Raw genomic sequence first — 12,706 nt, 5'->3', positions numbered from 1 at the left:
GGCGGTGGCCCGTTCCTGTAGGTTCATGCTCTACAACATCCGCAGAGTACGCCCCTGCCTCACACAGGAAGCGGCGCAGGTCCTAATCCAGGCACTTGTCATCTCCCGTCTGGATTACTGCAACTCGCTGTTGGCTGGGCTCCCTGCCTGTGCCATTAAACCCCTACAACTCATCCAGAACGCCGCAGCCCGTCTGGTGTTCAACCTTCCCAAGTTCTCTCACGTCACCCCACTCCTCCGCTCTCTCCACTGGCTTCCAGTTGAAGCTCGCATCCGCTACAAGACCATGGTGCTTGCCTACGGAGCTGCGAGGGGAACGGCACCGCAGTACCTCCAGGCTCTGATCAGGCCCTACACCCAAACAAGGGCACTGCGTTCATCCACCTCTGGCCTGCTCGCCTCCTACCACTGAGGAAGTACAGTTCCCGCTCAGCCCAGTCAAAACTGTTCGCTGCTCTGGCCCCCCAATGGTGGAACAAACTCCCTCACGACGCCAGGACAGCGGAGTCAATCACCACCTTCCGGAGACACCTGAAACCCCACCTCTTCAAGGAATACCTAGGATAGGATAAAGCAATCCTTCTCACCCCCCCTTAAATGATTTAGATGCACTATTGTAAAGTGGCTGTTCCACTGATGTCAGAAGGTGAATTCACCAATTTGTAAGTCGCTCTGGATAAGAGCGTCTGCTAAATGACTTAAATGTAAATGTAATGTAAATGTTTACAGCTCACTCTTTGTTTGGGTTTACAGCCCTGTGTTATATATGAATGTGTTTGGTTTGGCTTCATCCCTGTCATGGTCTTCATCCCTGTCATGTTCATGACGTACGCTATTTTGGGGAGAGAAATAAAAAGCAAAAACATTTTCGGATTCCTGCATCTGTCTCCTATCATTATACAACGTGACAGCTTGACTGCCATTATGAAGTCAGAAAGATCAGATCAACCCTACTCCTTGGCCAGAGCGTCCAGTGTTCCCTCTAAACACTCTGAATTTACTAACGGACAATCTTACAATCTCTCATCACTAAGCTAGGGATCCTGGGACTAAACACCTCCCTCTGCAACTGGATCCTGGACTTCCTGGCGGGCCGCCCCCAGGTGGTGAGGGTAGGTAGCAACACATCTGCCACGCTGATCCTCAACACTGGAGCCCACCAGGGGTGCGTGCTCAGTCACCTTCTGTACTCCCTGTTCACCCACAACTGCATGGCCAGGCACGACTCCAACACCATCATTAAGTTTGCACATGACACAACAGTAGGCCTGATCACCGAAAACGACAAGACAGCCTATAGGGAGGAGGTCAGAGACCTGGCAGAGTGGTGCCAGAATAACAACCTCTCCCTCAATGGAACCAAGACTAAGGAGATGATTGTGGACTACAGGAAAAGGAGGCCCGAGTATGCTTCCATTCTCATTGACGGGGCTGTAATGGAACAGGTTGAGAGCTTCAAGTTCCTTGGTGTCCACATCACCAACAAAATAGAATGGTCCAAACACACCAAGACAGTTGTGGAGAGGGCACCACAAAGCCTATTCGCCCTCAGAAAACTAAAAAGATTTGTCATGGGTCCTGAGATCCTCAAAAGGTTCTATAGACGCAACATCGAGAGCATCCTGATTGGTTGCATCACCTAAAAATTGTCAACTACCCCAGCCACCCCAGTCATAGACTGTTCTCTCTACTACCGCATGTCAAGCGGTACTGGAGTGCCAAGTCTAGGACAAAAAGGCTTCTCAACAGTTTTTACCCCCAAGCCATAAGACTCCTGAACAGGTAATCAAATGGCTATCAGGACTATTTGCATTGTGTCCCGCCCCAACACTACTGTAAATCTCTGTTTATCATATATACACAGTCACTTTAACTATACATTCATGTACATATGTACATACTACCTCAGTTGTCCCGACCAACCAGTGCTCCCGCACATTGGCTAACCGGGCTATCTGCATTGTGTCCCGCCAACCACAACCCCTCTTTACGCTACTGCTACTCTCTGTTCATTATACCTTCATAGTCACTTTAACAATATCTACATGTACATACTACCTCAATCAGCCTGACTAACCGGTGTCTGTATGTAGCCTCGCTACTTTTATAGCCTCGCTCCTCTATATAGCCTCTCTACTTTTTTTCACTGTCTTTTTACAGTTGTTTTTATTTCTTGACTTACATATTGTTCACCTCATACCTTTTTCTCACTATTGCCTATAAGTAAGCATTTCACTGTAAGGTTGTATTCGGCGCACGTGACAAAAAAACTTTGATTTGATTAGAAGATGCCTGGTTATTCATTAAAAGTGCTTTCCTCACAATCTTAAAAAAGCATGCCCCATTTAACAATTGTAGAAGGAACATGAACAGGAACAGATATAGCCCTTGGTTCACTCCAGAACTGATTGCCTTGACCAGCACCAAAACATCCTGTGGCTTACTGCATTAGCATCGACTAGACCCGCGGTATGCAACGTTTCAGGGAAGAGAAGGACCAATATACACAGGCAGTTAGGAAAGCAAAGGCTTTTTCAAACAGAAATCTGCATCCTGAGGCACAAACTCCAAAAAGGTTCTGGGACACTGTAAAGTCCATGGAGAATAGGAGCACCTCCTCCCAGCTGCCCACTGCACTGAGGCTAGGAAACACTATCACCACCGATAAATCCACCATAATTGAGAATTTCAATAAGTATTTTTTCACGGCTGGCCATGCATTCCACCTGGCAACCCCTACTCTGGTCAACAGCACTGCAACCCCCACAGCAACTTGCCCAAGACTCCCCCATGTTTCCTTCACCCAAATCCAGATAGCTGATGTTCTGAAAGAGCTGCAAAATATGGACCACTACAAATCAGGCGGGTTAGACAATCTGGACCCTCTCTTACTAAAATTATAAGCCAAAATTGTTGCAACCCCTATTACTAGCCTGTTCAACCTCTCTCTCGTATCGTCTGAGATCCCCAAAGATTGAAAAGATGCCACGGTCATCCCCCTCTTCAAAGGGGGAGTCACTCTAGACTCAAACTGCTACAGACCTATATCTACCCTACCCTGCATTTTGTAAGGTCTTCAAGGGCCAAGTTAACAAACAGATAACCGACCATTTCGAATTCCACCGTACCTTCTCTGCTATGCAATCTGGTTTCCGAGCTTGTCATGGGTGCACCTCAGCCACACTCAAGGTCCTAAACAATATCATAACCTCCATAGATAAAAGACAATACTGTGCAGCTGTATTCATAGACCTTGCCAAGGCTTTCGACTCTGTCAATCACCACATTCTTATCGGTAGACTCAATAGCCTTGGATTCTCAAATGACTGCCTTGCCTGGTTCACCAACAACTTCTCAGACAGAATTCAGTGGGTCAAATCGGAGGGCCTGTTGTCCAGACCTCTGGCAGTCTCTATGGGGTTGCCACAGGGTTCAATTCTCGGGCTGACTCTTTTATCTGTATACTTCATTGATGTCGCTCTTGCTGCTGGTGATTCTCTGATCCACCTCTATGCAGACGATACCATTCTGTATTCTTCTGGCCATTCTTTGGACAATCTGTCCGTGGGCTCCAACTGCTCTTAAATGCAAGTAACACTAAATGCATGCTCTTCAACTGATTTCTGCCCACACCTGCCCGCCTGTCCAGCATCACTGCTCTCGACGGTTCTGACTTATGTGGACATCTACAAATACCTAGGTGTCTGTTTAGACTGCACACTCTCCTTCCAGACTCACATTGAGAATCTTCAATCCAAAATTAAATCTAGAATCGGCTTCCTATTTTGCAACAAAGCATCCTTCACTGATGCTGCCAAACATAGCCTCGTAAAACTGACTATCCTACTGATCCTCGACTTCGGCAATGTCATTTACAGAATAGCCTCCAACACTCTACTCAGCAATCTGGATGCAGTCCATCTGTTTTGTCACTAAAGCCCCATATACTGCCCTCCACTGCGACCTGTATGCTCTCGTTGGCTGGCCCTCGCTTCATATTCGTCGCCAAACCCACTGGCTCCAGGTAATCTATAAGTCTTTGCTAGGTAAAGCCCCACATTATCCCAGCTCACTGGTCGCCATAGCATCACCCACCTGTAGCATGCGCTCCAGCAGGTACATTTCACTGGTCACCCCCCAAAGCCAATTCGTTGTTTGGCCACCTTTCTTTCCAGTTCTCTGCTGCCAATGACTGGAACAAATTGCAAAAATCACTGAAGCTGGAGACTCATATCTCCCTCACTAACTTTAAGCACCAGCTATCAGAGTAGCTCACAGATCACTGCATCTGTACATAGCCCATCTGTAAATAGCCCATTCAACTACCCCGTCCCCATACAGTTATTATTATTTTTTGCTCCTTTGCATCCCAGTATCTCTGCATGCACATTAAAATTCTGCACATCTATCACTACAGTGTTAATTTGCTAAATTGTAAATATTTTGCCTTACCTCTATATCTTACCTCATTTGCACACGCTGTATATATACATTTTTCTGTTGTGTTATTAACTGTATGTTTGCTTATTCCATGTGTTGTTTTTTGTGTTGCACTGCTTTGCTTTATCTTGGTTGCAGTTGTAAATGAGAACTTGTTTTCAACTAGCCTACCTGGTTAAATAAAGGTGAAATAAAAAAAATAAAAAAATAATAAAACAGTAGCTATTACAGTGAAAGAATACCATTATATTGTTTGAGGAGAGTGTACAGTTATGAACTTCAAAATGTTTATGAATAAACCAATTAGGCACAATTGGGCAGTCTTGATACAACATTTTGAACAGAAATACTATGGTTCAGTGAATCAGTCTAAAACGTTGCACGTACACTGCTGCCATCTCGTGGCCAAAATCTAAATTGCGCCTAACATGGAATAGCTATATTATGGCCTTTCTCTTGCATTTCAAAGATGATGGGACAAAAAATATATAAATTTTACTAGATCTAATGCGTTACATTCTCCTTCATTCATTTCACATTTTCACAAATGTCCAAGTGTTTCCTTTCAAACAGTATCAAGCATATGCATATCCTTGCTTCAGGTCCTGAGCAGTTCGATTTGTGTCATTTTAGGTGAACATTTAAAAAAAGGATCCAATCCTTAGGTCACACCAGGGATAATTTTGCTATTTGATTTAGATTTTTAAGACCATTTCAAGTATTTCCAAAAAATATAAATATAATATTCGCAGATTTTTTTTTAGGTCTTTCTGCTATTAGCCCATACACACACATCGATTAACAGATTCTCTACAAGGAACAACAGGGAGGTATTATGTGTAGATGGGTGAGAATAAAATGATATTTAATCCATTTTGAATGTAGGCTGTACCACAAAACAATGTGGAATAAGTCAAGGGGTATGAATACTTCTGAAGGCACCAAAAAGGGTTGTAACCGTAGCAGAACCCTTTTTGGTCTATTTTATAGAACCTTTTTAATGGTTCTTAATAGAACCTTAGGGAAGGGTTCTTTCTAGGACCATACAGATTCTATTTAGAACCTTATGAGCATGGTGCTTTATAGAACCAAAAATGAGAAACCTCTATGGTGAAAAGAACAATAAAACCCTTTGTGACATTACGTTGAACCATTTAGTTTAGTTCATCATGTCTACTGGAGTGCAATATCTACACACTCTCTATCGGCCAAAGGGGGCCAGCAGTGAATGTTTCGACCACGCCACGCCACGCCATGCCACGCCACATACACTGTAATCCTGTCTAATCTGGCTGTGGCCGCCGCACCACAGACATCTGGAGAGAGGGATAGGGTTAATCTGAGATGCTATGGAGGGAGGGAGGGATAGAGGAAGGGAGGGAACTATGCCGAGGCAGACAAAAGAGGGATGGAGTTGAACTACGTCAGAGAGATATGGAGAGAAAGAGACAAATAAAAATGGAATAGAGGGACAGATGAAGTAGGCTACAGTGAACGATTCAAGGAAACTATAATTATTGTATTGCTGCAAATTAAATCAATTATGTTTCCAATAGACAAGTAGCTCACGCCAGAACCTGGACTTGATTATGATGAAAAGAGCTGCAAGGTACCACAATAAAACCATATCCAATCAGCTGTAGTGGCACGTGAAATACAAAAAGATGAGCACCAAATAAAACCAAAATATATATTATACATATATAAATATATTGACCAAAAATATAATACATATTCAATAGACAACACGTTCATCCCAGTAATTGGGCTGTAAGAAGTAGAAAGAGCCTTCAGGGACCCAAATTAAACTCCCCCCAAAGAGCTTAAGGAGTTGGTGACGGCATGTGTCATTCATTGTGGTTCTGTATGCCTAAGTTAGTAGAGCTTGCACTGTCAGGATCATGGGTTCGATTCCCTCTGGGGCCACCCATATGAAAATGTATGGACACACTATTTTAAATGGCTTTGGATAAAAGCCTCTGCTAATTGGCATACAGAGCAGAGCGCTGTGTTTATGGTCAGAGTACAAGGATACTTACTGTGGCCTGCTCGTAGCAAGGCGGCAGGCCATCTATGGAGGGCAATAGGCACGATTTGGTGACGCTTGCCCCCATGGTTGGGGTGAATGTGGTGGAGGCCCTCCACTGCTCCTGTGGCCCCCCCTGGTGGCCCCGAGTCAGGACCCGATCCGGCCACACACCCCAGGGCTAGAGCAGTCATCCAGAGAACCAAGTGGACAAGGAAGGCAGACGAGGTCAAGTCCCAGCAGAGGGGCTCCTGCCTGGGCCTCGAGGGTGGGGGGGTGGGGGATTGCTGTGTCCTCCAGCCTCCCAACATGATTCCCTGAGAGGCCAGCAAGGAAAGTTGAGTATCAAGATTTGGGACCTTAATGATGAGCCCGACGGCCCATAGTCCCCTTAGTGCCCTGCCAGCCCAACTCTCTCTCGCCACTCACAAGCCCCAGGACACACACTGCAGACTGACCAACAAATCCACAGAAAATCCACTGCAGAAATGAGTCAATGAGATGGAGAAGAGAATAGAGAACTTTCTTGCTGTTTTTCCAGTAGTTTAGGAAATATGCAAGGATACCAAGGGGACTGTGGTAGAAGTATGATCAATCATTGTGGAAAGAATGAGAGAGAAGGAAGAAATATGCACTCATGAAATTAGGACACACTCCTCAAACAGGGTCTAAGAAATCCCACACTGCTCCAATTCCCCTAACACACTTCCTCGCTCGCACTCTCTCTCCTTTTTGCTCACTCTTTCTTCTGCGAAGAAGAGCTCAGAATCAAATGCATACTTTTCTCCCCTCCAAAAATGAGAATACTCCAGAAAATCCACATCGATTTTTCAAACTTGGAATCTGAGGTAAAAATCACCACATATATAGAGTTTCAAAATCTTCTTCTTCATCAAAGCAAATATAACATTCCCTCCTTTATGTCCCTCCTGTATGTCCCTCCTTTATGTTTTCAGAGGATGTCCAAAAGATTTTGAGTGAATCCGAAGTAACGCTTTCTCATTTGCCCGTGGTGGTGGGCAGCAGCTGCAACGTTGAGAGGATGGCACTATAATGGTTGCACCTGCGACGGGTATCAAGACACGCTCCTAGAGGTTCCCTCTACACTCTCTGCAAGACTCAGTGGAGAGGCAACAACGCGGCAGCACCTGAGAGAGAGCGGCTGGTCTGCATTACGGAGCCACTCACACACTCAGGCTGAGAAACTGCGAGCGAGCACAGTTTCAGCAAGATGTGCACAAGAGAAGGAGAGGGAGAGAGAGAGATAGGGAGGAAGGGGGGGGCTCCGACAGCCAGCCGTGGAGCAAGAGGGGGAGAGTCTATGCAAATGACCAGGCTCCACACAGCGAATCAGTGGAGCCAGAATGCATTGCAGAAGAAGAGCCTACTTGGGTGAAAAATAAGCAGGGGATGTGGGGCTCCGTCTCTCGTTCTCTCTTTCTTTCTATCAACTGCTACGCAGACCAACAATCTGATGGGCAGTGAATGGAAGCCAGAGCAACACAAAGCAGGGAAAGATACATCTATTCAGGCTGGATTTTGTTCAAGTTATTTCCCTCTTTCCTCTCTCTCTCGCCCTCTTTATCTCTCTCTCTCTCTGGGTGGAGTGGTGAAGAGTATCAGAGCGGTCATGTAGAGAAAGACAATAAGATCCTAGCAGTACGTTCCGACAGTCCAACGGTTCCCATCCAGGGGAGTTCGAGCTGTTTTGGCTGACCGGCCAGATGGCTTCTCAGCAGCCAATCACGGAGCTCTTTAACAACCCCATCCACACTTATCCACGCTGCAGCTTCAAAGGGAACAAAATAAAAAACTAATCTGCTCTCTTTTCTCCTTTACTCTGAGATCGCACTACAATTTCCAGACCATCTGCAGCCTCAGCCAAACATTAGGGAAATGGGGTATGCCACTGAAGGAAGGATGTGGATCACACACATAGCTTGGCAAAAGGTGGAGAGCTGTCCACAGGGAGGGTGCTGAAGTCAGCCTTGCTTGCCTGGCTGATAAAAACCCATTCATTCCCTCAGACAGTTAACACAGGGTAATTCAATCCCACACCAGAGAGCTAACACAGAGCTAACAGATAACAATTCACTTCCTCACCAGAGAGTTAACACAGACTAAAACAGATCCATTCAATCCCTCACCACAGAGCTACCACAGAGTCAATAATTCCCTCACCAGAGAGCTAACACAGAGCTAACACAGAGCTAATACAGAGCTAATACAGAACCATTCATTCCATCACCAGAGAGCTAACAAAGAGCTAACACAGAGCCATTCATTCCCTCACCAGAGAGTTAATACGGAGCTAATACAGAGCTAACAGAGAACCATTCATTCCATCACCAGAGAGCTAACACAGAGCAAATACAGAGCTTGCAGAGAACCATTCCTTCCATCACAAATAGCTAACACAGTGCTAACAAAGAACCATTAATTCCCTCACCAGAGTGCTAACACAACACTAACACATATCCATTCATTCCGTCACTAGAGAGCTAACACAGAGCTAATACAGAACCATTAATTCCGTCACCAGAGAGCTAACACAGAGCTAACATAGATCTAACACAGTGCTAACAAAGAACCATTAATTCCCTCACCAGAGTGCTAACACAGAGCTAACACAGATAACCATTCATTCCATCACCAGAGAGCTAACACAGAGTCACGCCCTGACCTTAAATAAACGTTTTATTACTCTATTTGGTTAGGTCGTGGTGTGATTTGGGTGGGCATTCTAGTTTTTCTATTTCTTTGTTGGCCGGGTATGGTTCCCAATCAGAGGAAGCTGTCTATCGTTGTCTCTGATTGAGGATCATACTTAGGCAGCATTTTTATCACCTTTAGTTTGTGGGATCTTGTTTTTGTACTGTTGCTTTCCAGCCCTACAGAACTGTGCTTTCGTTTTGTATTTGTTGTTTTTTGGTGTCATCAATAAAAGAAAGATGTACGCCTACCACCCTGCACATTGGTCCAATCCACCTTTAAACGAATGTGACAGAAGATCCCACCACAAACAGAGTAAGCAGCGTGGCCAGGAGGAGCAGACATTCTGGACATGGGAGGATATCTTGGATGGTAAGGGATCTTGGACGTGGGAGGAGATCCTGGAAGGGATCAACTTCCATGGGAGCAGACGGAGGCAGTGAGGGAGGAACAGAGATGACACCGGGGTTAGCGACCACTAAGGGAGCACGAGAGGCAGCCCCCCAACGTTTTTGGGGTGGCACACAGGGTGGTTGGCAGAGCCAGGGTTGAGACCAGAGCCACTCCCTGCACTCGCTTTAAGGAGCATGTAACCATTCAGGCACCATGTTATGCGGGGATATGCACTGTGTCTCCAGTACGCGTTATGTGCCAGCTCCTCGTTCTTGCCGTGCGAAAGTGAGCATACAGCCAGGACGGGTTGTGCACTTGCCGTTCGAAAGTGAGCATCCAGCCAGGACGTGTTGTACCAGCTCTACGCTCCAGACCTCCAGTGTGCCTCCACGGTCCAGTATATCCTGTGCCAGCTCCATGCACCTGGCCTCCAGTGTGTGTCTCCAGCCTGGTACGTCCTGTGCCTGCTCCACGCACAAAGCCTCCAGTAGTGATCCATGGCCCGAAGCCTCCAGTGATGATCCATGGCCTGGAGCCTCCAGTGATGATCCATGGCCCGAAGCCTCTAGTGGTGATCCATGGCCCGAAGCCTCTTGTGGTGATCCACGGCCCAAAGCCTCCAGTGATGATCTACGGCCCGGAGTGATGATCCATGGCACGAGGCCTCCAGGGATGATCCATGGCCTGAAGCCTCCAGTAATGATCCATGGCACGAAGCCTCCAGCAAGAGTCTGCAGTCCAGAGTCTCCAGGGACGGTCTGCAGTCCAGAACCTCCAACGGTCGGCAGTCCAGAGTCTCCAGCGATGTTCGGCAGTCCAGAGCCTCAAACGAAGGTCGGCAGTCCAGAGTCTCCAGCGATGGTTGGCAGTCCGTTGGCAGTCCAGAGTCTCCAGCGATGGTTGGCAGTCCGTTGGCAGTCCAGAGTCTCCAGCGATGGTTGGCAGTCCGTTGGCAGTCCAGAGTCTCCAGCGATGGTTGGCAGTCCAGAGCCTCCAGCGATGGTCGGCAGTCCAGAGTCTCCAGCGATGGTCGGCGGTCCAGAGTCTCCAGCGAAGGTCTGCGGTCCAGAGTCTCCAGCGACGGTCTGCGGTCCAGAGTCTCCAGCGACGGTTTGCAGTTCAGAGCCTCCAGCGACGGCCGGCAGTCCAGAGCCTCCAGCTACGGTCGGCAGTCCAGAGCCTCCAGCGACGGTCTGCAGTCCAGGGCCTTCATCGACAGTCTGCAGCATAGAGCCTAGAGTGGGGGTTCCCAGTCCAGAGCCTTCTGCGAGGCTTCCTAGTCCGGAGCCTCCGGCGACGATCTACGGTCCGGAGTCCCCGGCTATGATCTACGGTCCGGAGCATCCGACGACGATCCCCGGTCAAGAGCCTCTGGCGACGAACCTGGGTCCGGTTCCACGGAAGCGGAGGGATCAGCGAGCGGAGCTGGGTCTACGTCCCAAACCGGAGCCGCCACCGAGGTTAGATGCCCACTCGCACCCTCCCACATGGAGTCAGGTTTTGTGGCCGGAGTCCGCACCTTTGGGGTGGGGGTACTGTCACGCCCTGACTTAGAGAGCCTTTTTATTTCTCTATTTGGTTAGGTCGGTGTGATTTGGTTGGGCATTCTAGTTTTTCTATTTCTTTGTTGGCTGGGTATGGTTCCCAATCAGAGGCAGCTGTCTATCATTGTCTCTGATTGAGGATCATACTTAGCCAGCCTTTTTTCCAACTTTAGTTTATGGGATCTTGTTTTAATGCTGTTGCTTTCCAGCCCTACAGAACTGTGCATTTCATTTTGTATTTCTTGTTTTTTGGTGTCCTCTAATAAAAGAAAGATGTATGCCTACCACGCTGCACCTTGGTCCAATCCATCTTTAAACAAATGTGACATCACCAGATAGCTAACACAGAGCTAACAAAGAACCATTAATTCCCTCACCAGAGAGATAACACAACACTGACACACATCCATTCATTTCGTCACGAGAGATCAAACACAGAGCTACCACAGAGTCATTCATTCCCTTACCAGAGACCTAACAAAGAGCTTACACATAGCCATTCATTCCCCACTAGAGAGCTAACACGGAGCTAACACAGACCTAATACAGAGCTAACACAGAACAATTCATTCCCTCACCAGAGAGCAAACACAGAGCCATTGAATCCCTCACCATAGAGCTAATACAGAGCTAACACAGAGCTAATACACACCTAACACAGAGCCATTCATTCCCTCACCAGAGAGCTAACACAAAGCTAACACAGACCTAATACAGAGCTAACACAGAACAACTCAATCCCTCACCAGAGAACTAACACAGAGCCATTGAATCCCTCACCATAGAGCTAACACAAAGTTAACAAAGCACCCTCAATTCCCTCACCAGAGAGCAAACACAATGCTAACACAGTCTATTCATTCCGAAACCACAGAGCTAACACATATCCATTCATTCCCTCACCAGAGAGCTAACACAATGCTAACACAGATATATTCATTCCCCCAACAGTGAGACAAAACAGAGCTAACACATATCCATTCATTCCCTCACCCGAGCGCTAACACAGAGCTAATACAGAGCTAACACAGAACCATGCATTCCCTCACAAGAGAGCTAACACAAAGCTAACTCAGATATAATTCAGAGCTAACAGAGAACCATTCATTCCCTCACCAGAGAGTTAACACAGAGCTAACACAGAACCATTCATTTCCTCACCACAGAGCTAACACAGAGCCCTTCATTTCCTCACCAGAGAGCTAACACAGAGCTAACAAAGAACCAAAGATTACCTCACCAGATAGCCAATACATAGCTAAGACAGAGCTAACAATGAGCTACCACATCAGAGAGAAATTATGAGAGCTATAACAGCACTGTGCAGCACAGCACAGAGAGGAGAGTAATACTGAGAGTGGAATGGAGTGGATGAGGGTTAAGGAGGTACAGAGAACATGTAGACATAAAGCTCTGACTGATGATAGCCACCGCACAACAGAGCCATGGCCCTGTACACAGTGCTGCTCTGTGATGTTCAATGATGCAGTGTCTATGCTTAGTGTGTCTTGCTCAGTGCTCAGCACTTCTCAGTGCTCAGTATGTCCAGGACTAAACAACTAAAACAGGCTAAAGGTTAAGCTCTGTGCTC

At 46.9% G+C, this 12,706-nt stretch overlaps 1 protein-coding gene across 6 annotated transcripts in view; it reads right to left on the bottom strand.

Moving 5' to 3' along the window:
- Nucleotides 1-12,706, bottom strand: part of LOC135511864 (neurexin-1a-like) — a 918,691-nt gene that overhangs the window by 414,765 nt on the left and 491,220 nt on the right. For 4 of the 6 annotated variants that reach the window (XM_064933359.1, XM_064933363.1, XM_064933361.1 and 1 more), the window contains exon 1: nt 6,480-6,851. The exons of the other annotated variants lie outside the window; for them this stretch is intronic. In XM_064933359.1, the coding sequence (XP_064789431.1) occupies nt 6,480-6,777 (298 nt within the window). In that variant the 5' untranslated portion in view covers nt 6,778-6,851. Of the gene's footprint in view, nt 1-6,479; nt 6,852-12,706 lie in introns of those variants that run through there. 6 annotated transcript variants of the gene reach the window in all.

This window comes from Oncorhynchus masou, chromosome 24, assembly GCF_036934945.1.
Source record: "Oncorhynchus masou masou isolate Uvic2021 chromosome 24, UVic_Omas_1.1, whole genome shotgun sequence".
Classification (NCBI taxonomy): domain Eukaryota; kingdom Metazoa; phylum Chordata; class Actinopteri; order Salmoniformes; family Salmonidae; genus Oncorhynchus; species Oncorhynchus masou.
This window is presented reverse-complemented; position numbering and strand designations above follow the sequence as displayed.